This window comes from Drosophila willistoni, assembly GCF_018902025.1.
Source record: "Drosophila willistoni isolate 14030-0811.24 chromosome XL unlocalized genomic scaffold, UCI_dwil_1.1 Seg141, whole genome shotgun sequence".
In the NCBI taxonomy this organism is placed as follows: domain Eukaryota; kingdom Metazoa; phylum Arthropoda; class Insecta; order Diptera; family Drosophilidae; genus Drosophila; species Drosophila willistoni.
Genome location: NW_025814052.1, coordinates 1,305,426 through 1,332,044, shown reverse-complemented (window position 1 = coordinate 1,332,044; position 26,619 = coordinate 1,305,426). Strand labels below are relative to the sequence as shown.

At 37.5% G+C, this 26,619-nt stretch overlaps 5 protein-coding genes across 7 annotated transcripts; 2 read left to right on the top strand and 3 right to left on the bottom strand.

Annotated features, from left to right (window-relative positions):
- Positions 1–513: 513 nt before the first annotated feature.
- Positions 514–7,306, bottom strand: LOC6648759 (tyrosine-protein kinase hopscotch). The gene is made up of 10 exons (XM_023179054.2): positions 5,657–7,306; positions 5,071–5,234; positions 4,798–5,004; positions 4,032–4,363; positions 3,510–3,966; positions 3,101–3,438; positions 2,554–3,029; positions 2,301–2,473; positions 2,044–2,208; positions 514–1,977 (listed from the first exon to the last, which is right to left on the bottom strand). Exons 1-10 carry the CDS (start codon positions 6,905–6,907, stop codon positions 1,692–1,694), a joined length of 3,849 nt encoding a protein of 1,282 aa, XP_023034822.2. The 5' UTR covers positions 6,908–7,306; the 3' UTR covers positions 514–1,691.
- An 87-nt stretch (positions 7,307–7,393) lies between these two features.
- On the top strand, positions 7,394–8,221 carry LOC6648758 (mitochondrial import inner membrane translocase subunit Tim8). Its single transcript, XM_002071045.4, has 2 exons — positions 7,394–7,588; positions 7,657–8,221. The coding sequence occupies exons 1-2, from the start codon at positions 7,499–7,501 to the stop codon at positions 7,831–7,833; spliced, it is 267 nt and encodes an 88-aa protein (XP_002071081.1). The 5' UTR covers positions 7,394–7,498; the 3' UTR covers positions 7,834–8,221.
- Positions 8,222–8,269: 48 nt separating this feature from the next.
- On the bottom strand, positions 8,270–10,203 carry LOC111519281. The gene is made up of 3 exons (XM_023179053.2): positions 9,967–10,203; positions 9,615–9,905; positions 8,270–9,549 (listed from the first exon to the last, which is right to left on the bottom strand). Exons 1-3 carry the CDS (start codon positions 10,094–10,096, stop codon positions 8,438–8,440), a joined length of 1,533 nt encoding a protein of 510 aa, XP_023034821.1. The 5' UTR covers positions 10,097–10,203; the 3' UTR covers positions 8,270–8,437.
- Positions 10,204–10,259: 56 nt separating this feature from the next.
- On the bottom strand, positions 10,260–11,803 carry LOC6648756 (serine/threonine-protein phosphatase Pgam5, mitochondrial). Of its 2 annotated transcripts, none has more exons than XM_002071043.4 (2): positions 10,827–11,803; positions 10,260–10,751 (listed from the first exon to the last, which is right to left on the bottom strand). In XM_002071043.4, the coding sequence occupies exons 1-2, from the start codon at positions 11,388–11,390 to the stop codon at positions 10,440–10,442; spliced, it is 876 nt and encodes a 291-aa protein (XP_002071079.1). In that variant the 5' UTR covers positions 11,391–11,803; the 3' UTR covers positions 10,260–10,439. The 2 variants fall into 2 exon arrangements, with proteins under 2 accessions (XP_002071079.1, XP_023035000.1); XM_023179232.2 differs by having other exon boundaries at positions 10,260–10,748.
- A 454-nt stretch (positions 11,804–12,257) lies between these two features.
- LOC6648755 (dynein light chain 1, cytoplasmic) lies at positions 12,258–25,059 on the top strand. 2 transcript variants are annotated; one of them, XM_015177185.3, is made up of 3 exons: positions 12,258–12,414; positions 15,919–16,120; positions 24,625–25,059. In XM_015177185.3, the coding sequence occupies exons 2-3, from the start codon at positions 16,013–16,015 to the stop codon at positions 24,784–24,786; spliced, it is 270 nt and encodes an 89-aa protein (XP_015032671.1). In that variant the 5' UTR covers positions 12,258–12,414; positions 15,919–16,012; the 3' UTR covers positions 24,787–25,059. The 2 variants fall into 2 exon arrangements, with proteins under 2 accessions (XP_015032671.1, XP_023034997.1); XM_023179229.2 differs by having other exon boundaries at positions 15,881–16,120.
- The last annotated feature ends 1,560 nt before the right edge of the window (positions 25,060–26,619 follow it).

The following is a 26,619-nucleotide window of genomic DNA, read 5'->3' as shown; positions in this document are numbered from 1 at the left end:
TGAATATTGTGTTTTGTGTAGCAACATAATAGAAATTCGAATATCGTGTTTTGTGCAGTGTTTAGTAACCCATATTATCAAACCAAACCAATTAGCAATCTAATCATTATGCCACGTCCTAGAAGATCTAATCTTTCCCAGCGGAGCCGTAATGCAATTAGGCTACGGAACATCGCGAGTCAATTATCCGATGAACAAGGAGAAATTATACGAGAAGAGCGCCGCGTTTGATAGTTAAGCTATTTATTTTCTATACCCTTAACAGCTAAAACTGATATAGTCTATATATATAAAAGAAAGTCGTGTTAGTTACACCACTTACAACTCAAGAACGGCAAAACAGATTTGGCTGAAAATTGGTAGGGAGGTAGCTTAGAGCCAGGAGATGGACATAGGACAGACGATCCCGTGTGACTTGACATGAAACGTCAGTCACTATAAAACGTGGTATAACAAAAAAGAATAAAATTCGCACACCATGTGCAGTTCGATCTAACTTGAATGATAGGGTGGTTTAAATCTCAAATTATAGTAGCAATTTTAATTTTTCAAAGGCAGGCACAGCGAAGCGTGGCAGAGTTTCTAGATATATTTTTTTTAGCATACAATTTTTTTGGGCATTCTTCGTATTTGCAAATGCAATGCCTATTTCCTTCATAATAGTTAACATTATTAATAAGTTGCTTTGAAAGAAAAAAAAAAAAAAAAAAACAGAGTGAAAGAAAAAATGGCATCTTCTGATCGATCTAATTAATAATTGACATACATAGCTTAAAAACTATATGTGCACATGCTTGATAAAAATTACATAGTTAACTTAATTATATACTATTACATACATACAAATAATATATGCCTAGATTCTTGTTTTTTAATAAAATTTGTTGGGCTTGGGACTTGCCCGCATTCGTCAATAAGGTGTGTGTGTGTGGGTGAGTGTAGATAAAGCTTAAATATTTCTCATCCCTATGATCTTTCATTTTTATGGTTTTTTTGTTGTTTTTTTTTTTACAATTATTTACATTCTGAGTACATGACTAATAATATTTAAGAAAAAGTGATTTAAAACTTTGAACACAAAATTATATGAATTTATATATATCAAAAAATCGCCCATCCAATAAAATTACGCCAAATTTGACAAAACATTATCATTCCGACACGTGCTTCCTCTGATTCTTCAGAGGAATGTACAAATTGTGAAAGAAAAGGCATTATTTTAAAGAAACGGGCACAAGTACTTGAAAATAATTGTCATATATCATTGAAAAGGTAGTGAGAGAGATAGAGAAAGAAATACAAAGAGAGAGCGACTGTAGTAGAATGACAAAAAACTGAAAGAGGGTATTGAAGGTGTCAGGGAGGGAGCGAGGTAGGTGAGGAAGGGCAATGGCCCTATTTTAAATGAAATTAAATTTCCTAACGAGGATCCATTTATGTAATTGCCCGCCGATATTTACAACATTTAAATAGCTTAGCTAAATGAAATTATTACATTCAATCTGTTCGGACAGGATCTTTAAGAGCACGTGCGTCAAATTTTATGCTTTTAGTGTAAAAAACAAAAAGCCAACAACAGATTCAAAAATAGAATATATCCAATTAACAGTAAGCGAATTACTTATACAATAAAACATGTACATATATATATATAGCAAAATTTACGATTTAAAAATATTTAATATATACTTCTAATTGCGATCGAAGCCCGATCTAAATGAATGATCGTTTTCGATGTTGTTACCATTTTGAAGCTGGTGTTGCTGTTGTTGTGGGTGGTGGTGGTGATGGTGATGGTGCTGCTGTTGGTGTTGTGATGATTCAGAAACTGGTATTCCAATAATATTGTTCCTTCGAAATATTTCAATAATCATTGTGAATGTTGGCCGATTTTTGGGCTCTTCATTCCAACATTTCAACATAATGTCATTGTATACAAAATCTGCACATGCTTCTAATGGCTGTGGTCTCGGTAGCCTAGAACAAAATAATTTATAAGTAAGTAATAGACATTCTTAACATAGACTTTTAAAGCTTTATTACCGATCACCCCTTTGAAGTCGGGTAAGGAATTCGGTTTCGGTTTTTGCCATGGGATCCAATTCTGGTAGCGATCCACGGGTAAATGTCTCATAAAGGGTAACGCCGTAACTCCATATATCTGAATACATTGAATGCTTTTGGTCATTAATTGCCTCGGGCGAATACCTAAACACGGATGAAGAGAGAGAGAGAGTGAGAAAGAGAAAGGAAAAGAAATTTAGAGACTGATTCAGTTAGATATTAAACATTATTTTTACCATTTGATGGGTAAGTGTCGCTCTGTTTTTCCAAAATAATAACCCGCTTCATTAACTCTCTGGGATAGACCAAAGTCTGAGATTTTCACAATACTTCTATTTATATCAACCAAAACATTTCTTGCGGCCAAATCGCGATGGATAATATGCCTTCCGGCTAAATATTCCATGCCCTGCAGCATGCAATTAAAAAATTCATAAAAATTAGTCGTAGTTATCCTTAGTCTATATCGGACGGTCTATGTAAACTTACTTTGGCTATATCCAAGGCATAGGATTCCAATTGTCGCCTTGGCAAATCTGGACTACTTCTCAAATAGACATCAAATGAACAGTCTAAAAACTCCATGATAATGGCATTGAATTGAGGTGCCCAGAATTTGAATTCCACAACATTTTGATGACTTAGATCCTGCATTATATCCATTTCGCGTTGAAAGTCAGGCGTTATATTTCTCGTGTGAAGCCTTTTAATGGCCACTGGTTCATCGTAACCATCGTAGCGGACAAGTCGACCCTTGTACACGACACCAAAATGGCCTTCGCCAATTTTGTCATTTTTATAATGCTTATTAAATCGCACACGGCCACCATTCACCTCGATTACTATGGGAAAATGCATATAGTCAAACGGTTTTGCATCATCTGTAGTAACATTATTTTGGGCACCATTATCCATAAAACTCTCATCATAATAATCATTATAGCCATTGTATTCAGGTCTGAAAGCTGCGATGATAAATGAGGGAAAATCGAAATTAGATATAATTAGCCTATGAGTAAGGCTAAATTAATTTTACCTAAATCATTTTCAGACATCTCTGTATGAGGACACTTAATCTCATGGAGTCGCGTCACAATGACTTGAAGATGAAATTGCGATTCAACATCATCGCTCCAGCCATCCATAATTGTTTCACTGATCTCAGGCGGGCACAATTGCGGATCGAGCTCAGGCAATATGTTAGCATACTGCGTTTTATTCTGTATCAAAGTGGCCTGAGTCATAAGCTTTAGATCCTCTCGGCAACGCGAAAATATCTCATAAATTGTTGTGGCAAATGCCCAAATTTGTGTGCTGGGATCAACCTTGGCCGCTTCTGGATTATTATAAAATTTCGTTGGAATCCAAGCAAAGCTAAGAAATTTAGAAAGATTTATATATTAAATTTGTGTAAACCAAATTGAAATACAAAATGTGCAACTTACTCGCTCTCTTGATATGGTCTCGGATAGCCAGGATCACCGATTTTCACCAATGTATGTGGCGGTTTATATTCAGTAATGAATAGATTCGAACATCGTATATAATTGTGAATAATTCGATATTCGCTCAGATAGTGTATGCCACGTGCCAAACCAAGGCATACCTGAATGAGATTACTTAGGGCAACATTCGGTTGCTTTTTCAAAAATCGATCGAATGGACCATAGCTGGCATATTCCATGACCATGGTCAATGGATTTGCCAGAGTTAGGCCGTATAATTTAAGAAATTGTGGCGATTCGATTAGACCCCATTTCCCAGTCATCGCAATGAATTCAGCATAATCGCCATCATTGCGTAGAATTTTTAATGTAACCGGTACATCCTTAAATGAACCCTTTTGTAGCCAATCACCGCGCATTGTGAACATTATATTATCATTGCTCTTGTCACATGTAACTGTTAATGAATGGAAATAGGTTTAATAATTCGATAGTGATATGGAATTACTTGTATGTACATACCTGGATAGCATTGCAGATCTTTAGAGGGATTCAATAATTGTGCATTACGACGCCGCAAATCGAAATCGCTCAATTGTATATCAGTCTTTTTGTTTTTCAAATTTTTCGGCAAACATAATAACAATAATGGATATTTGTCATGAAATGATGGTGGTACACATCGACGTTCCAGACTATCGGTCACTATGGAGAGCGCAACATCATGTAATGTGGCAAAAGCGGTTTGCACTCCATTCGATTGGACCAATATCCATTGTCTCTCCTGTTTCTCAGCTCGTAGTATTTTCCATGTTTCCGTTTGAAAGCGATGATTTTTATGCACACCACTCAGGCTACAAATATGTAGAAATATACACAATAAAATTACATATATATATATATATATATATATATATGCCTCTGCCTCTGCCTCTGCATGGATAAGAGGCAGGCTAAATATAAAAAATAAAAACATGATTATCAACAGTAAACTGTGGCCTTTCTGCTGGGTGGTGTTTTTTTCCTTATAATTTATAAACTCTCGCATCCGTTTAATTGTACTATGCTGATAGACTTGATAAACACACTTTTACTAACAATTATTGCTAATATTATTTTCAGCTTCAAATTTTGTATAATCATCATTAGCTTTGTCTGGGTTTTTTTTCTTTATTTTTTTTGATTGACTTGATTTAGAAAACTTGAACTTCCTCTCTGTATAATCTACACAAACTAAACTGAAAAATTCTCTTCTTAAAACTGTTTAATTTTATATGTGCATACATACCATTTGACATTAATATCAATATAATAGGTAGAGTATTGCAGATCACATTGTCGGATAATATAAGAGCCACATTTATCACTCTTCTCGTGCAGTTTCATTAAGGAGTAGGCACCACCTATGGGGCCATGACAAGATAGTTCTCTTAATTCTACCAGCGAAGGTGTCTTGTATAGAAGACATAGATCCCTTAACCATATTCCAGTCAATCTATAAAATCGTAAAGATTTATTATTACAAGGCGGGCTTAAATAATTTGTTATATGTTATATTAACCTCATATAAATGCCCAAATAGGAAACAAAGGACTTCATTTCCTGCACCGTTTCAAAATACATATCAAAGCCACTTTGCATTCCACTGATTTCCAATAATACTTTCTTTTCTTTTTCATCTGGCGATATCATTATAATATCCTCCGTAATGGCAACCAAAGACCACTGAAATAAACAATATAAAAAAGTTAAAGTTAATAAGTGCACATTATTGAATTGGTTATTCCCTATAGATCTTAGTTCGTCTCGACTTTCTTTACAACATCGATAAAGATTTTTTTGATTTTGATGACTTCAATATACCCTTCCAATGGGGTACGGGGTATATAACAATGAAATGTGTCCGATAAGACCTTGTGACGTTGATCTCATGTCTTTATATACATATATATGTTTTCTTGTTATCAGCATCCAAAACTTTTAGTCGAAAATAAAACATGCATTAAACATTCAATTCCATTTAAAATTTTAATGTCTTATTATTGAAAACCATTAAATTAAATCATTGGAAAGCACCAAGAACAAAAACAAAGAAAAAGAATTCTACTTTCTTGAGAAAATTGAAGGTTCTTTGCAGTTGTACTCACCTTGGGTACGGCTGAAACTCTAGCGATTTTGAGTCCTGGATCAGTTGATTCATGTGACCATAATCTAACTAGAACATCAATACCTTTTGGCCTAACATCATTGGTTTTCTTTTGACTACGGCCTTTGAATTTGCGGCTACCAGAATTAGTCGCGGAGTAGCTGGTGCCTGTTATCGTGGATGATGCATTGGATGTGCCGCTGGCAGCATCACTTGCCAGGCCATTACAACTGATGGCAGGGGCCAATGTGGAGAGAGTTGTTGTGCTATTGGTACCATTAGAGAGTATACTTGTGCTCCCGCTGCCATGACTTGTGGTTGTGCTAGCGCTGGTGCTGATTGTAATTCCATGATAATCCATCATATTATTGAAATTCTCATTTGGCAACTCGTCAACAATGGCCCGATACTGTTCCATCATATAAGTCGGTGCCAGACTGCATATGGAGGATATATAATGAAATTTAAAGTCGGCAAAATCTAAACTCGATGCAATAAGCTCTTGAAACACATTATGGATGTGAGGGCGTGTGAATAGGCCATGATTGTTCCATAGACTATGAGGCAAATATGTTTTGTAGGCCCTTTGTATGGCCTCAGCTGCAGATGGCTGGCTCTCCAGATCGATGCGCATATCGATGACAGCCAGGCCAAGGACCTTGTTTTTGTGATCCGGATAGCGTATCTCTGAGATTTGCTCATGCACCATATCATGTCGCATCTGATAGTATAGATAGTTAAAGCTTTGCTGATCAATAAATCGCAATTGTTTCTCCATATCGGTCATACGGAATCGTATACGAAAACAGTAGCGCAATTCGTTAGATAAACACTCTCCGGGCAGTATCCAAAAGCCCATGCTAACTGAGTTTGTGTTATTAGATTTTGACTTTGATTTGGATTTGGCAGGCGGATCTCGATGCTCGCATATGCCAAAGATTAGTTGGACCACCGGTCTTATGTTCAACTCTCGACACATTGCTGTACAAATCTCCTCGCATTTCATGTTGCGTATAAATTGTTTGTATTTCTTGGTGGTATAATCGTAAACATGAACCATGCCCTCATTTAGGGAGTTCATGCTTATATTCTGTTGACTATAGGTGCCACCGCTACTTCTGCTTCTTAGGGATGTTGTTGTGCCGCTACCGCTATCCCTGTCCCTATCGCCATTGACGCCGACGCCAATGCTACCGCTGCCGCTGCCGCTACCACGACCGGGCAATGTCCTGCCATCCATATCGAGCTGCATTCCAGCCTCTGTGCTTTGCGCCTTCTGGCTATTACGAACAGACTGCTCTACAGCTTGTTATCAGTTTTAAGTTCCACCTACATACAGCAGCTCACACCTACTACTACAAATACAACAATACACACAACATATACACAACACTTCTCTCCTCTCTCTATGCCTTCTGTGACGTTTGTATTGGTGTTGTTTTCCTTCGTTTTTGCGTATCGGAGATCAATCGAAAGCTGGACAATCGCTGCTCCGTGCACAGGTGCACTTGTAAGTATTGCACTCCTAAATGTCCTGGCACCTGTGGTGGTTTTGCTTCAATGTGTTGGCCTGTTTTTGCAACTGGTATACAAGGAAAATAAACTACACTACGCCTGTTTTAGCAACTGGTATACAACGAAAAAAACTGGTCTACGCATGTTTGTTGGATCTGGTATACAAGTGTTGGAAAGCATTTACATCAGTGCTGTGTAACTTGTAGCATCTGGCAACATTAACAACACTGGTGGAAATTGTCAAATCTTTATATAACCTCAAAAGGGGTAACAAATTGAAGAGAAATTTAAATTGTTGACTGAATCGAAAAAATTTTAACTGAAAACCATGTCTGAATTCGAGGATCTATCTGCAAACGATAAAGAATTGCAAGAATTCCTAATGATTGAAAAACAGAAGGCACAGGTCCATGCTCAGGTAAAAGATAGTGGTTAAATTATGTTGTTATCACCTTCATCCGGAGCCACTTCTCAATTTTTTTGCAGATTCACGAGTTCAACGAGATTTGCTGGGAAAAATGCATTGGCAAGCCAAGCAATAAATTGGATTCTGCCACGGAGACGTGTCTAAGCAATTGTGTTGATCGCTTTATTGACACATCCCTCTTAATAACACAACGTTTCGCCCAGGCTCTTCAAAAACAGAGCTCTGTCGATATGTAAACCGGGAAACGAAGAGCTGAAGCAAATCCTGAAACTACAAAATCGCCGCTTGACCTGCATATATACATATATATATATATATATGTATGTCCTACTGTTAAGCAAACTACTTTTAAAATTTACCATGTAAGAAGACTAGTTTCAAACAAATCACAGATACACGGTGCTGAATTTTCCTTATGGCTCAGTCACTGTGCTGTGCGTTCGACTCGAACCAAAAATTCAAAAAAGAAAACAAAGAAAAACCAACCAACACTGACCTTTAATTATTAGCTAACCCAATTGATAATAAAAATGTATTGTACGTACTTACATATGTTAAATATGTAGGTGTCCATGCCAAGCAGGATAGTTGATGTACGTACTTACATAAGTTAGTTATCCGAAATCTTATAATATTGATTCAATTAAGGGTCTAGCAATCAATTACGGGAGGAGCGACAGTATCTGGTCTTATCCCTTCAACTGTTACCTTAAAAGTTTATGATTAACAAAACGGAAACTTTATTCATGGATTTTTATAACAATTGATAAACTTAAAATATTTCTTCACATATGTATTTAATACTACTCGAAAGTTAATACTATACGAATGTATGTCATTTTATAGTTCATAGTCAGCCTTGTTCTTCTGTCCATTGGTGTCATAAGTAAAGTTTAAAAAGAAATCATCATTTTGCGCCGCAAAGAGCAATGGTTCCTCAGACATTGCTGTGGACGAACTTTCGGGAGAACTAAACATAAACTCTTTGTGCGGAGTAGCAGTGATTGATTTAGATTTGGTCTTAGTTTCAGTCAGGGACTGAGCAAAAATGCGTTCAAAATTATTTCCAGATGTAGTAGTGATCAATTCTGATGGGGTCGCAAATGCAGTCGAGGCCTGAACAACCCTAGCACTATGGGCAACAGTGGGAGGCTGAGCGAATGTGATTGCAGTCAAGGATTTAACAAATTTAGCCTTAGGAGCAAGAGAATCTCGAGAAGTGGTAGGATCTGATCCGGATGTGGTTACAATTGCAGTAAGAGGCTGAGGACATATGTTTCCAAAATTATTCCGAGGTGTGGGGATTGATTCGGATGTAATCACAAATCCAGTGGAAGAGGGATCAGCAAAACTAGTGGACACTGCCGAATCCATTGTTGCTGGCAGTTGCTCTACGTTGTCCAGATTGATATCCATACGCCCAACCAATTCCTCCCAATTATCAGTGCTGGCCATGACATCATCTTCATTCTCGTACAGCGGAGAGGGAGCAAAACGTACTTGCTTGGTCGGGCTCGAAGTGTTTCTGTTACCATCCACCATCAATATGGAATGTAAGGTGTTTGGCTCATGAGCTGAATTCGACTGAATTTGATTATTGGATATATCGCCAGTTGGAAAACTTTTTAAGAAATCTAGAGCGGATTGAATTATGAACTTATCCCCATGTTTCTGCAGCGACGGGATGCTGACGTGTAAACCCTGTGCTACGGGTTGCTGCTGCTGGTGTTGTTGTTGTAGATTGTTTGCAGCACAATTGGCTAGCGTCTTCTTTAATTGAATCAAGTCCTTGCGTTGAAGAAGAAGATGCAGAATTTTTAAATTTAACTGCCCGTTAGCCCGTTGGAGATTCATCTTCTTTTGGATTTGAGAATCTTTAAAAGATCGCTGTACTATGTCTAACTCCTGTTGACTTCTATCCAAGACACACAGACAATTCCGCAGCTCTTTAACTGTAAATAAAATGGCCAAAACTTGACTTAATCCAGTGACCCCGTCCCACAACCGCTCAACATACCGAAATGACGACATTCTAGTATAGCTAGATTCTCCAGCTCGGAACTATGCGCGCTTTCCAATGATTTATGCACAGTCTGTGCCTCATTTTGCTTGAGCAGCATTGTGTATTTGCATATATTCTTGAACTTTTTATTTTCCAGCAAGTGCTCCATTTTGAGAACTTGACTGTAGCACAGCTCCATTATCCCGTTTACTCTATTTTGCTCCTCCCTTTGGGCATTCATGCCAGCAAAGGCCTCACAAACCAGCATATGATCTAAAGCCATCGTATTCATCTGTGTCAGTATTTCTGTTAAAGGATGTAATTAGGCATTTAGGTATTTGAAATGGTAAAGTCCCGAAGAACTTACGTTCTCTGGCTATTTTCAAACGTTCATTTTCGCGAAGTTCTGCATCATATTCATTGAATATCGTTCTTAATTTACCATCCTGGGTTATTGAATTAACCAGATGTCCATATGCAAGAGTGTTTTCAGACATTTTCTTGGCCTTTTCAGGATCACAATGGCAAAATTAAGTTTCCTTTTTTTTTTTTGTTTAAACACAGATCAAGATACAGTTGATCAAGTGTTGCCAACAGTTTTTTGATTATGCACCAGCTCCCAGTATTTTGCTCAACACCAAAAAAAACGTGCAGCTTGAATTTAACGGATTCAGACATTTTAAAATGTACAATTATTATGCAATCTTTTGTGTTGTTTAATTAATTAATAGAAGTAATATATATTTTAAAAATAGTAAAAGGGATGATTGTTTCTACATAAACAAAATCTGCAAATTTAACATGATGAGTGGCAGTTGCGGTGTCAGTGCTGACCATTATCTATACAACATTTTTAGCGTCGCGTGGTATGCGATTGGTGAGGTGCTTAACGGGCATGAAACCTGAATCTCCCAGATACTTAATGGACACATTTCCAGACGGACTGATTGTCAGCCACGTAATGGATGCATGATTAATGCTTATTCTTAACCAGGCTTCAGGTGGAAATTGCAAGGCACGACAAACGAAGTAACGTATAACATTGCCATGGCCCACAATTAGAGTGTAGCTCTCCTTGGTCTGGTCGGGATAGGCGCGATGAAAATATCTTCTAAACGCTGCCTCAATTCGGGCACCGTCTCGAAAGAACTGCTGCAGAAGAGCGCATATATGTAGAATGAATTAGTTTCCTTGGAGAGATGATTTCGGAAGCAGTCCTGTACTTACCGATGCCTCAGGCTTCCAGTGACCTACAGGTGGTTGTGGCGGAATTGGTGCTCCCTCTCTAAGATAAGCACAATTTGTTACTTTCGCCTTGTCGTAGTCGATCTCATTGAGTATTATGTCCGCTGTCTCCTGGGCACGTACCATAGTCGAAGCAATGACTTTGTCCCACTTGATACCCAAATCGTGAAGACGTTGGCCCGTGAATTTGGCCTGCTCTCGCCCCCGTTCGGTCAGGTGATGAGTATCATCCGTATCGCCAACATCCAAGTACTCGCCATGTCGAATGAGTATAATATGGCGTGCGGATTTGGCATGGTTTTTTTCAAAGTCGCTATTATAGCGATTTTGCTCTTGTGGCTGTTCGTTCTTTTGTGGGCGCACCAGACTTTTCGGATCGCGGCAGTCCCAATTGCTGTCCCAAAGAGCCCAACTGTCTACCGGCCTTTCACTATTTGTCCACGAATTGTGCACCCATGCTGTCTGTTTGGGATCGCGCAGTCGCTGGAGATAAAAAGCTGCCAGGCCGGCACCTGTGCCGCACGCAAAAGCTGTAAATTTGCGCATTTTGATCGCTTACTCTTGCTTTTATCTTTTTTATCTTATCTTTTGTGGCTGATATTCTTTGTTTAACTCTTCCAAATATTTCTATGTTCTTATTACACTTTAGCTTGCCAGATGTGGTATTTAAACAAATGATTCGTTTAATAAAATATAAAACTTTTGTCGCCTGTCGGCGTTTTTCTTTTGTTTCTTTTCTTCTCTTTCCTATTGTTTGCCGCGCGAACTTCTTTTCGTTGTGTGTGAGTCTGCGACACTTTCTTTTTACTATTATTATTTATTATTCGCTTAACTGCTATTTAAATTATTGATACTTGTTGCTATTATTCACCTAGGCCCGACACACACACCAACAACAAAGCAACTATTATTACTATTATTATTACTGTGGTTGTTATTATTATTGTAGTAGTGTAATTTCGGAACTTCTGTTATGTTAACATACCGTTTGGCGCCACTGAGAATTTGAGTTAACAGTCTCAACGATACAACAGTTTTAACAAATAATCGATAAATTTTTAAATACCGCGCACTGTCATCAGCAACCCCTAAGCACATAGTGATGCTAAAAGTTTTTGTACTCGACATCTAGTAACGAGTTCTTGAATTTGAATGCCCAACTCTTTAATGTCTAATCAATTATTAAACAATTATTAATATATAATTACGCCTACGTCTGCAGGTTCGTTAACTAAAAATATAGTGCATTGACTAGTGACTATTGACTAGTCACCGACTACGGTTGGCAAGTAGTCGGTCGTTACACATTTCTATCATCACTAGTGCCAGACGCGACCTGCCAGATGCCGCCTGCCAGACGCGTCCACAGCTCGACCAATCAGCATCGAGATTCGACAGGCATGTTCGTCATTTTTTTGGGGTCTGTGCGGTGTGTGCAAATTCGATCGAATCAGTTTTAAACAGAAAGGCAAGCAAACAGCTCCAGATACATCTATAGGTCGAGTTATCAGCGGCCGACGTGCTTTATAATCAGTCAACAACACGACGACCACGACGAGTGCGCTTAGCGGTAAACATAACTAACACAAACACATACAAATACAACACCCACGCATGAAATTTTTTTTTGTTTTTTGCGGCAAATTAAGGAATTTTCATGTTGATATCTGATTTTTGATGGTGTAATCGTATTTTTTTTTTATTGAAAACTGTGAAATCGCGCGGCGTGCAAAATTCGCTAAAAAGGAGTCCACACACACACACATTCTCCCATACAGACCCACGCACACATACGCTTAAAAATACGACACCTCCGCACACATACGGACACATTAGGGCAACACTTTTTTTTTTCGTTTTTGCCTTTTTTTGAATTTTGGTTTTTTCTATACATTTGGATGACAGCTGTTGATTTGGCAGCTTCAAAAATTGTTTCAGACGAGAAACCCTTTCTCTATTTTGTCATTAACTCTCTGAAATTATTCGCGTCAACAAAACAAATTTTCAACAATTAATTTCAAGGTGAGTAAAACAAAAATAATAATTCTTTTTTCTTGTTTCTTTCTGTGTTTGTGTGGTATGTGTGTAAAGTGTGCGAAAGTTCTCCAATTGAGTGAAGTTGTGCAACTGCTGCTGCTGCCGCTGCATTGTCATGCAAAAAAAAAAAGAATGTTCAAAATTCCCATAGAGAAGGCGGCTTTCGGCATTCGGCTTTTTTTTTTTTTTTTTGTTACCTGGCGAAGCTTACTCTGCCCGCTGCTGACGCAGCATTTTTACGCAGCAAATATAAAAAAATAACTGCAGATTGGCCCACGCAAATACCATCATATACATATATGTACATATATGTATGATATAATAGTTTTCGAAGAGAAATCCAAGTTTTGAATATCCAGTTTGTCCCCATGTCTGATGTTGACGTCATTGTTCGAAATAATTTAGAGAATATTTAACTATATTTGTTGCCTAATCTGGCGCTTAATTTATTCGTAGATGGAACAATTATGGTTTATGCGGTTTCCGCTTTGAGCCGAGGAGGAGAAGGTGGGCAAGATAGACGAACTGAGTTGAGGTGAGGTAAAAAAAACGTATTCGCGATACATTGTTGTTTTTGAGCGCCGAACAATATAAGAAGTTAGGAATTTAAGTTTTGTGTGATAACTAAACCACGTTTCATTTTATCATGATAAGTTCAATTTTACAAAAATATTAAGAATGTGGAGTATTTCCGAATGCTTTAGTCTTCACATTAATTAAATTTACCTTAAAAAAGAGTATTTCAATTTCTTTGATATTATGGATGATTGATTCATAAAAGAAACCAAAAATTGTCTATGAAAGTCAAAATATTTTTTTTCGTTATAAGTTATCTTCTTTATAGACAACCCAAATTGATTCAGTTTTCTTCTTAGATCTGACAGAGATGTCAGGTGTCTATATTAACCGTGGATGAAGTACATATACCTAGCTAGTTACAAAACTATTTTCGGCCCAAAAGCAAATCAAATATCGCGAGTTTTTTACCCCTTAGGCGGTCAGGAGAGGGGAGGCGAGGAGGGGCAGCAGCAACATCGAATGGCAGAATGCTCTGTGGCCCGTAATGAAAGGCAACGGACTTACACACATACACATACGTATATAGGGATCCCACCATATACACTCTGGCTCAAAATTCAATTACCTTGGTTGCCTGTGTGTGTGTCTAACACTAAAACTGAAACATGGACTGCCCGAGAAAAAAAGGCATTGCATACTTGCAAGTGCTTGCAGGCTTGTATTATGTTGTCAGTTTCAGTTCCTGCTGCTACTGTTACTAGCTACTAGCTGCTCGTCCGCCTGTCGTTATAATTTCATTTTGCTGACACACACACACACACACGCGTTGCATAGGTTTGCACTATAAAGTTTCGCGCTTCGATTTGCTTCGTTGTTATCGTTATTTCCGCTGCCTTTCTGTCTGTCTGTCTGTCTGTGTGTGCGTATCTGTGTATGTATGTGACCAGAATGAATTGCATGAAGCGCGGCAGTCTATGGGGGGATCGGAAGGCAACAAGCTGTTTGTCCAACTATCAATGCATTTCTAATTGACTTCATGAAGATGCTTCTATTCAATTTTGCTGATACTTTTTCAGTTGCCTGGTTCGCAAATGAATTTTCCATTTATTCTCATTCCCATATAACGAATTGTCGTTGTTTTTATTATTATTAGGTATGCCGATTAAATTGCAAGAAGAGGGCGAGTGGATCCTAAAAAAAAACAACTATAATAACTATAGTAAAACTTTGTGTAGTTATCCTTGCTCTTGCTTAGAGTATCTAAGTTTTTCATTTCATTGAATATACCTTCTAAAGAATAGTCTTGTAGTCTTCTTCAGTTGCCATAAATGCCAAGCACATCCACATACATATGCAAGTACATACACATACATATGTACATTTTGCATATGCTGTACTGCAGCTTTTGTTGGTTTTTAGCAATTCTTAACTTTCAATGTCTTTTAAACCTTCTTCGAAATATTTTGCATTGCATTTGAAATATTTTGGTTTTTTTTTCTTCTGTTTCACCCTTTTTTGTTTTGTTGTTCCTTTCCTTCTACTAATAGGGGCAATGGCGTTGCTTATAAAAGTATGCTACAAAAGTGAATGGCGGGAGAGAAGAGGGCAGAAAGAAAAAACAAAGCGAGGTCCAGAATATGGTTGGGTAGATGTTGAGGGAGGAGGGGGGTTATAAGCCTTGAATTTGAATTAACATCAGAAAATGTTCTGTCCTTGGTGTGATGGTTATGGCCAACAGGCTCACGAACACACACACATGCAAAAGAAAAGAAGAGAGAGAGAGAGGGAAAACAAACGATGCAAATAGATGAAATAAGAAAGACAGAGACAAAAAGGGAGAGAGAAAGAGGGAAAGAACAAGCGTGGCATCAACATCATCATCATTGTGCTGCTGCTGTGTTGTCCTGTCCTCAAGGCCATGAATATCTATGGAGAAAAACAGACGGGAAAAGGCTATTTCGCTTCTCCTCTGCATTTGCGCTCTAACTGTTTCTCTCTTTTTCACATTTTGCATATTGCAAGGCTAATTAGTTGTATATGTGTAGGGTATGTGTGTGTGTGTATCTCATTAATATATATTTTGTCCATTGGCTCTGGATATTTGATTTGCAATGTTGGTTTGTCATCTATAATTAAATTGTATGTTACATGCAGCAGCAGCAGCAACATCACAATATATGTAGAACAGATATGAGGAGGGGAGGTGGGGGGTCGGAGGAGGGAAACCAGAACAGAGCAGTTGCCCAAAAAAGTATGCAACATTTGCCAATTGCGCTCAATGCGCTTGCGTCTCACTATGTTACATACATGTATATACATATGCATATGTTCATCTGAGTGTGTGTGTGTGTGTGTGAAAACTTGCGTGAGTGTGTGTGTGTGTGGATGCAGCTAACTTGATTAAACAGCCTGCTCTTTAATTATGTGCAATGCCCATTTTTAATAGTGTTTTATTTTTCTTCTTCTCTTTTCCTTTACAGTGCTCATTTTTCTTTTCCCCCCAAACTTCTACTTGCAGTTACCATCATCCAATTAAGCAACAAAACAACCAACAAGAAAGTCCAATTTTAAAGTAAATACAAAACCGAGAAAGCAAAACAACAACTGCAAAAATGTCTGATCGCAAAGCTGTTATTAAGAATGCTGACATGAGCGAGGAGATGCAGCAAGATGCCGTTGATTGTGCGACACAAGCTCTGGAGAAGTACAACATTGAAAAGGTGAGTGGAAATATGTTTATAAATACCAGAGAACCAAAAAAAAAGTTGGAAAAACTGAAAAAACATTACTATAGACAATTTAACTGAATTCAGATGTTAGATGTTAGATTTTAATACTAAAATTTAGCCAATATGTATTTGTCAGGTTTTTTTTTTTTATTTCGTATCCCCCGATTACAATGCAATGGCAAAAACCTAGAAAATCCATTGGTTAGGCCACTCAATCTAAACTAAACCAAAAAAAAGACCAACAAAATACAAGGACTGCAAGTATAGAAAGACTTTTTTGCAGACTACCAACATAAATGCAAATGTATGTGCACACACACACACACACACACACACACAGACAGTACAACAGGTGTTGCTATGCAACTAAGTGAATGTGAATGGATTATAAAAGCTTTCCATGCGCTACAATCCACAAGGCGAGGGGCATTGCCAATTATCTTGATTTGCTTTTATGCGTTGCTGCCAACCACCCGCCCTCCCTCCTCCTACAACAACAACAACCGAACACCAAAACTCATCCTAACTAAACCAAACCAAACCAAACCCATCCATTCAACTTCATTTACTCTTCCTTCTTCTTTTGGCTTCTTCTATATTTTTTCTTTTTTTGCGGCATAAAAGAGCAAACTTTTATTATTTGAAATTTTTTCTTTTTGCTCTGTGCTGCAAGAAAAGTTGTACAAAATTCAATTCAAGAAAAATCCTAAGTAAATATACAAACACAAAAAAGTAGAAAAATGGAGAGAAAATGTATAGCAGTAGAGAATTCTCAATTTGAATTTCAAGAAAAAACAAAAATTAATCTCTCTAGGTGTATGCAATATTGCGAATTTTTAATCGTTTCCTATATATATGTATGTGTATGTTGTGTGTGTGTATACACAGGTAGAAAGAGAAATACAATTCTCAAAAGCTTCATTTCCGTTTGAGGTTCGAATGTGGTTTGTTCATTTTGTTGACCATTTAACCAAAACGTCGTCGTTAATAATCCTGAGGACCCAGAGGCTATTGAAAGAAATATGAAAGTCATTCAAGTTATGGGATGAGTGTGCTTTAGTTTTCTTTCTACGGTGCGTTGGTTGGTATTGCGTTTTTCCCATTGCGTTTACCGATTTTACAGTCCTGCGGTTTTCCACCCACATTCCCGCATTCTTCCAACAACAACAAAGTTCCATTTTTGGCCTAGCCTGGTAAGCTCTGGCCATGGCATTTAATAATTTTTCTTGCCAAGAGAGAGAGAGGGAGAGAGACACACACACAGAAGAGTGCCAGAGCGAACTCCCTCATTCCCTTCTCTACTTTTACCACAGTGTCCTTCCTTTGGTGCTGCTGCTGCCTTTTAGCAATGTGGCTGGGCTGGCTTGGCTGACTTGTTGTTATGCATTTTGCATTTTCCTGGAATTTCGTAATTGAATTCGTGGTTGACCTTTTGCGAAATTAACTAGTTAACTTGCCGCCCGTTGTCAAATTGAAACTAACCAAAATTGTGCCCACAAACACACACACCAACCACATACACCAACCACACACACACACAACCACACCAACCTTTGGGTTATGGGTTAATTTCTAAGCATATTTGAAATGAAAATTTAAAGAAATAAAAACTAAAGCTTGTCACAATGGCAATGACATGGACTGACCTGACCTCCTGCAACAAACAAACAAACTGGCCATCATCATCAACAGTTGGAACCAAAAAAAAAACCAAAACGAAGGCGGCGGCACACAGATAGAGCGAGAGAAAGATAGATCGAAAAGCTTTCAAGCTAAAATAAACAACAACAAAAGGAAACAAAAAAAAAAAAAAAAATCAGCAAACAATGTCAACAAAATGGTACAACAAAGTCCAAGAAATTGAATAATCAATATGCATACAACATTGGTTTGAAAAACCAAAAGCCGCCAACTACGAGAAATTGCCTTGTTGGTCAGTGATAGCGCCTGCTGCGAAACGAAAGAAAGGGAAGGGGGAGGGAGGAAGGGCAGAGTCGCCACAGTTGCCTTTGTCAATGCCAATGGCAGCTATAAGAGAATGGAGGGCGGGCTATCGACAGGGCTAGAGAGGAGGAGGGTCACCAAGACCTGAGAGCCCTGAGAGCCGTTGAAAGCAAACACAAAGTAAACTTGAAATCACAGCGGAAGTGTTGTTGTTGTTTTTGTTATTATTGTTATTGTATAAGAGAGGAGGGGGGCGTATTAAATTGAGAAGAGTGAGAGAGAGCGGGGTGAGGAAGGGGGATTGGGAGAATTGATGTAGACTAGTGAATCTCTAGGCATGGCGGCGGCAGCGGCGACGGAGGCGGTGTTGTCGTCTGCTAATTGAGCAGTAAAAGCAAAATGCGTACATCACGCGCTGCCTGAAAGTATGCCACAGTTTTTGTTTTTCCACTGCCATCCCTCACATGGACACATACATACATATATATATATATATATATAGAAAGAGAGTAAGGCACACACACACAAACACGTAAAATGTTGTCACTGAAAACACCTAACCCCGCCCACAAGGTTGAGCCTGCCTCTTGTTGCTATAAATAAAATATATGTGCCACACACACACCAATACAAACACAGACGACACGACACGACAGACACACAAACATGCATAGAAACGGGCGATTGATTGCCTTTTCTGGCTACTTCTCCCTCTTCACCAACGTCTTCTTTTTGCTTTTGCTTCTTCTTCTTATTCTGCTTATTGCATAATAATAAGTGCGGCATTATTATTGCTTTGTTTTCTTTATGTGTGTGTGTGTGTCTGTAGGTAATTAAATATGGATTTTGTTATTCTTTTGTGTGTGTGTGTGTGTGCGTCTATTTTCCCAGAAGATAAATTTAATTGCTCAGGCAAAATTTTAAAATGATTATGTTCCGGCACATTTCACCTTTTTGAACACCACCTCATCTCCCCCTGCCTCTGCCCCTTTAAGAAAAATATTGACGAAATCAATTATATAATGTGAATGATGAGCGCAAATTCACTATTATTTTTTTGTCGAAAATGCAACTAAAAATATATTTACAATGTGCACCGCGCCGCCTACATCAAATTCGCATAGGCAACACACTTAAATTCGTTACTAAATATAGAATTTTGAAAAACAAACTTTCACAAAATCATTTCATGAAAAGAATGTGGCATGAACTTAATTCGGAATTCGTATGGAATATATTGAAAAGATGAATTTACACCTCTTTGTTTTATTTCGTAATAGACTTTTGTGTTGTCAGCGATATTCTTGAGCTTCTTCTACAGAATGAGAGTGAGAAGAAGCTAAACTTACCTTCTTAGACTTGAATAAGCAAACTTCTTTTATTTTAGATTGCTCGAAAAAGTATGCTAAGAATAAGAAACCAATCATTAGAAACTTATAAGGTTGTTCTCTTAATGATCGACATGTTATTCTTTTATTTTCACAATCATAATCTATGCAAATGATCGGGTCAAGCCCATGATGGGGTGGGGTGGGAAGAGAAGGGCGAGAAACTGAATCAATAAGCATTTATAATCAATTTGAACAAAAAGCTGATTATGAGTTTTCGGAATTTCCTACCCATGAGTCTAGACTAGAAAAAACGAAAAAAAAAAAATGAATAGAAAGAAAACTGAAATGCAAAAACAATTTGGTATCCATTAGATACGCAACTAATACCCTTCTCTCATTCCCAAGCTAACCCCATTTTCTTTGCCTCCCAACGACACACACACACACACACTAGGGTTAAGCTCTTCACACACACACACACACACACACATATTGTGTGGATCTAATGCGGGGGGTAAAGGGATATAGAAAGAGAAAATTATGTGCTGTATATTTTTAGGGGCGCGCAACCTTTCCGAGCAGCTTAAATTGTATCTATAGGCATTATGGGTGTGCTTTTTTTCGGTTCACTTTTTTATATTGTTCTATCTGTTGTGCGCCTTGGTTGCGGCAGCGATTTAAAAGGCAAAGCCCCAAATAAGCCAACAAGCAGAGAGAGAGAGAGAGAGATAGAGACAAGAGACAAGAGATTGAGGGGTAACGAGTATAGAGAGTAGGTTGGTAGCCGTGTCATAGAAGGAGCAGGCAGGAGAGGCAGAAGTAAGGTATGGAGGCCAAAAACAACCAGCAACAACAGAACCAAGCGATATAAATTTTGCAGCTTCCCTATGCCCCCCCCCCCCTTTCCCCCCCTCATACTTCTTCTCAAGACTCTCTCTCCACCCTTTATCTCCGGGTTTAGCTGACTTCCTTCTTTCTCCTTGTTTAAGTTTTAAAAATAAATTTAATTAGTTTTTATTTCTTGTCCCGTTTGTTTGGTTTGTTTGTTTGGTTAACTGGTTGGCTGGCTGGTTCGTTGCCTGTTTGTGTTTGTTTGGTTGGTTGGTTAGTTGGCTGCTGCATTTTGTTGCTGCTTCTTTTTCATGTCTCGCAAAACAAAACAAAAGGAAATTGATAACAATAAAAAAATAAAAAGAAGAAGAATACTACAATATTGCATTGAATTTGTTGCAAACTGCTGTGGTGAGGCGTTCGCGTTGGCGTTGAGGAGAAGGCAGGCGGAGGTATCCTTTCAGAGTGTGTATTTGCTGTGTGTGTGTGTGTAAGTTTTGTTTTTTTGCGTGGCCAAATGTTTAATCAATATGCGGGCAGAATACAAGAGTAACTCTTACATACAGATAGTTACATATTATATATATATATATATATATATATATTTATATGTATGTATATAAGTACATATGTATGTATAGCCATGTATAGCCATGTATGTCGTTAAGTGACGTCGCCATTTCCATTGCACACGATATACATATAGGCAAAAAAAACATATAGATAGGATATATACATTGACATGATATAGGCCGAACTGAAATTGCAGAGAACTGTAGTAAATTATTGATATTGATGAATGTATTTTTTTTTTCGATGGGGCGAACTTTTTTTTTCAATATATTTACCCGCAGATGTATAGATAGACAAATAGATAAGGGAATTTGCTATCATACGCGCTAGGTTTTCTTTTTTCTTCTCTTCAATGCAGGATGAAGAGATAATTTACTTCAACGCTTCATTTGGATATTCTAAGCATACTTTTGGGGGCACTGCAAAAAGAAAAATTCAGTTTATAATATGTCTGCGAATAATCTAAAAAGATTGAAAATATCACATTTTGAAATATTTAAGCTGAAATATCATTACAGTTTTTATTGAGGTGTTAATCAACACTACCTTTTAAATATAGCATACATCTAGGGATACATGTTTTGGAAATGTCTGTAAATAATCTAAATGCATTATTGAAATTGAAAATTAAACAATTTGAACAATATTTAATCTAAACTAATAATAAGATAATGTTTATTTTCACCAACACTTAATTAAGCATACTTTTTGGGTCTAAATTCAGTTCAGGACTTGAAATTGAAATTGATTTAATAGCAAATGGATTTAATCGATCGCTAAATATAGATGAATTAAGTTGAACTAATTTTTGCAATATGTTGAACGTTGATTTTTATTATCGTCATATGGCACAGAATATATGTATTTCTATATATCAAGCAGCCAACTGGCCGTAGTAATACACGCACACCACCACACATCTCGCCCCATATATATACATATATATAGATTATATTAGAAATGCTTTCTGGCTGGCTCTCAATCGAAATTCCTTAACATGGCGGCGGTGGTTCACTTCTCTCTATGTCAAAATGTTCAATTTTTTGGCGTTGCCAAAACAAATTCCATGACATTGTTGCTGTGTTTGAGTTGATTGTGGGGTAGTTGTTGCCCTCAAACCAAATTGAATATAAAACAATCAACTTTATATTGTCGTCTGACACGACATTGACACACACACCACACAAACAAACAAACAGGATGTGTGTGTGTGTGGCAGTAGCACAGTAAGAGAGAAGATCCTACACTAAATACTAACTGCAGTAAAAATGTTCGCCAAGCAAACACGACAGGTTGACGGGTAGTTGGTGGAAGAGAGAGAGAGAGGGAGGAGGAAAAAGTTCTCAACCACACCAACCCAATGACTTAATAGCGATCACCACTAAAAAGGACTAAAGGACTTGGGTGGGGAGGGGACACAGAGCAGTCGATGACGACAACCACCTGGACATGGACGTTGTCGCACGGCACTCAGCTAAATCAGCTTTATGTTGGGGTTTTTTGTTCTCTTCTTTTTTTTTTTTTTTATTATTTTCTTTGCCTTCATTTTGTTATTTTTATTTTGAGGTTACCGGGTTAAGTTTATGGCTTGGCACGCATTCATTTCTTCTACTCCCTCTCTCTCTCTCTCTCTCGTACACTTCTCCTTGTCAACATTCCAAATGTGTGGCAAAAAAAAAAAAACACAAAAAGAAAAAACTTTCCGTCTGCTTTTAAAGTTTCCAACGCTAGGTATTTTGTTAAAAACGACAGTGAGATAAAGAGAGAGGGAAAGCGAAAGAGAGAGAGAGAGAGATAATGAGATAACATTTTTATTGCTGCTGTTTCTGCCAGTGTAAATCGTAGTTGAGAACGTCATATTTAAGGGATAACAAGTTGAAAGAACAAGAACACCACCAACAACAACGACATAAGGTTATTACCGTTAAGCTGAAACGCTTACTTAGCATTTCATAATCATCATCTAATACAAATCAGGAGAACAAAATGCCACCAATCAACTAATTAACTGAAATAATATAACAATAATTAACCAAATGTGTTAACTAACTAAAGGCAAGCAATAATACGATCAATTATATAAGTCAAAATGGACATTTTCATTAATATCATTTTATCATTATTAAGAAATCATGCGCAATATAGCCAGATTAATAGGTTTAATATCGAGGACTTGGGCAAATGTCCATTTATAAATAATATGTGACAAGTTTTGCGATCAGATTCCTGATTTTCAAAGATTTGTGGAAAAATTAATAATAATTACCAACTATAATTCTAATATACCCACTTTTTCATTTGGCCAAAATAATAATAACAAATCTTTTGACAATCAAAATTCAATGAATCGTACTAATATATACGATTTTTTATCATAGGCTAAACAAATTTCAAAAGCCTTACTAAAAATCGTCAATAATATTCACAATTGTGCTGAATAATTTGTTTTAAGGTTGTTTTCAAAAGTTCTTATAGTTGAATATGGCTACTGAATGATAATAAATGATAGTTTTTTTTATTGAGTGAGTAAAAGCTTGGAGAAAATACCCTTGAAATTACTTTGGACACCCATAGGGTGACGACATGGTATATTAAAGTCGTCAAAATGTATGTAACAGATAGAAGGAAGCATTTCCGACCTCATCTCAAGTATATACATATGTATATTATCGATCAATCAGGATCGATTTAGCCATGTCCGTCCGTACAAATGTAGAGTATCGTTTTGTTTCTTGGTTAAATATTAAAATTTATTGTTTTTGCAAAATTTCTAATTTATATTGGATCAGTTGTAACTTTGGTTTTGGACTTGTTTTCACTTTGTGCGCCTTTTGGGTAGACTACAATAAATTTCACAGCGTTTACATACGCACAAATGTGTATGTAGTGCTGTGGTGTGAGTGCGCGTAAGTGTGTGTGTGTGTTTACTGGGTTGTTGTTGTGAGTGCTTTTGGCGTGTAACCCTGGCTTTTCTTGGCTAAACCAACTGACAATGACCTTTGACATTTATGCACTAAACTGCAGAAATTTATCTATTTCTCTGCTGTCCCTTTTTCTCAGTAGTTATATATGTGTGTGTGTGTGTGTGTGTGTCCTTGAAGTGGTTTAAGTGCAGCTCAAACTGTGTGTTAATTTCAACTAAATTGCTTAATCGACCAACAACAAACAGCAGAAACTAATAACAACAACAACGCCACCAATCATAACTAACTCATTAGCACAAACAAACAAAGAACGAAAAAAATAAAATCAAAAACTTTGCTGCCTCCCACAACTTCTAACTACTACTAACCCCACCCACACTCCCTCCTTCCCTTTCGCCTGGCTTGCTTTTAGCTTGTTCTTGTTGTAGCTGCCTTTTTGCCAGTTTGAGGTCACATTTTGGGTTACCCTAGTGACAGGCAGCTGACTAAATGTGCCTGGCGAGGCGCTTTGTGTGGGTGGGGGGGGCGGCCTGACGCTTTGGCTTGTTCTTTGGTTGTGTGTTTCGGCAACAATTTTATTGAGTTTGCCGTTTGCGCCGCTAATTTCAAAACAGTTAGCAGCCACTTAGCCCCCATAGCCATGTGTTTTTCCTTCCAGCTATCGTTATTTCACTCCCTCTCTCTCTCTCTGTGTCTCTGTGTGTGTGTGTGCGTGTGAGTGAGTGAGAGTGAGAGACACACTTTTTCGGCAGTTTTCTTTAGTAGCTTTCTGTTTGTTGTGCAAAACAATGACAGTTCTTGTTATTAGCTTCTTTATCTTTATTAACTGATTACAAACAACAAAAAAATAATTAGCTTATTAATGATTTCAATTTCTCTCATTTTCTTTCAGGATATTGCTGCTTATATCAAGAAGGAGTTCGACAAAAAATACAATCCCACATGGCATTGCATTGTTGGACGCAATTTTGGCTCCTATGTGACACATGAGACGCGTCATTTCATTTATTTCTATTTGGGCCAGGTGGCCATTTTATTGTTTAAGAGCGGTTAAAGTATTGTCGAGTCGGATGAAGTGGTGGTGAGGAGGCTGGAAGAAGAGCAACAGCAGCAGTTACAACAACAACAACAACAACAACTAGAACAACAGCGGCAGCTGGAAGCAGCGGCAGCAACACAGGTGACGGAGAAACAGGAACAACAACCACAACAACATCAGAAGAATAATGTAGTGAATCAGGTGGAAGAGGAAACAACGGAAATGGAGCAGAACCAAGAGGAAGAGGTGGATAACGAGCAGTTAATGAAACAAACACAAGATGAGCAACAGCAGCAACAACAACAGCAACAGGCTACACCAACAACAACAACAGCCACAAATGAGCAAAGCATGAACCTTGACTTGACTGATGAACATCAAATCGACGAGCAGCCGCAGCAGCGGAACTTTAATAATCAAAATGTCGATGACGATGACGAAAATTTCGAGGATGAGTTCGATGATGATGCTACCATAGTGGAGGATAGTGATGCTACCAGCTGCAGCAGTTGCCAGCGTGCCGAATTGGAGGACAATTTAGTTGTAGAACAGCAGCAGCAGCAGCAACAGCATCAGTGAAAATATATATACACATATATATAACTGAAACATAAAAAGATAGAACCAAAACAACAACAACAACCACCAGATGATATCGCTTAGCCTAGGCCAGTGCACACAGTCGTTCCATATAAGAAACACACACAAACACAAACAAACCCCCAACCACACAAGAGCAAACAAAAAAGCAAGAAAAAACCAAAAAAAAAAAATAATTGAAAACTACTCGTATCTTAAATAACAAAACAAAACAAATGAAAGAATTAAAAACCTTTTTAACACAATCCGTAAAAAAAAAAATTGGTTTACAACAACAAATCAAGCAAAAGCTTTTCATGTTGAGACCGCCCACACTGATACACACACACACGAACAATGTATTTACACATATATGTACACCACTTGCAACACTCCAACTACTCCCCAAGCAATCTCACTAATACAATCCATATTTTAAGTGTTGCCTACTTTTTTGATGTATTTTGGCAATACACACACACACACACACACACACACACACACAACGTTTGGACCAATGCTGTTTGCTTGTTACCATACACCCCCCTGCCTCCTTTTCCTACTTCCATGTATTACCATTTCCGTTGCACTTTCTTCTTCCCCTAAATATATATATATATATGTACAATTATTATTATTTCTTTTTTTTTTTTGGTTTATTGCATCCAGAACATCCAACACGTTCCTTTGTTTCATGAAACTTATGTATAAAAATTCAAAAATTATATGGAATATATTATGCCCTTTATTTTTGTTTATTTTTGCCTTATGATTTTATATTTTATGAACAAAACAAGAGCGTATAATTGAAATGTTGTAAAATAGAGAAGAAAAAAAAAACGAAAAACCAAAAAGACCATACAAATTGTGTTTTAATTAATTGATTTTTGCTTTATTTTTAGTTTACAAACCCAAATCATTCATGTTCCACACACACACACACACACAGTTGCATAAATTGCGTTTGTATGTACTATAGCGTCATATTTTGATGTCGAATATGAGAAAATTGAAGAAATTGTAATTTTCTATATTTTGCATAGGAGTTTCGTGTCACGAAGCTGTCCTTAGCAAAGATAACCACCTATTTTAGCTAGTACACATACCATCCACAACAAAAAAAAAACAAACACACACAAATGCATATACAGCACAGGCAACAACCACCACTGCAACCGAACGAGCAAAGAATAATAAACAAAAACAAAAAAAGAAATAAAGGACAAAAACCCTAAAAAAGGGAAAAACTTTAAAGAATGGGGAGAAAAA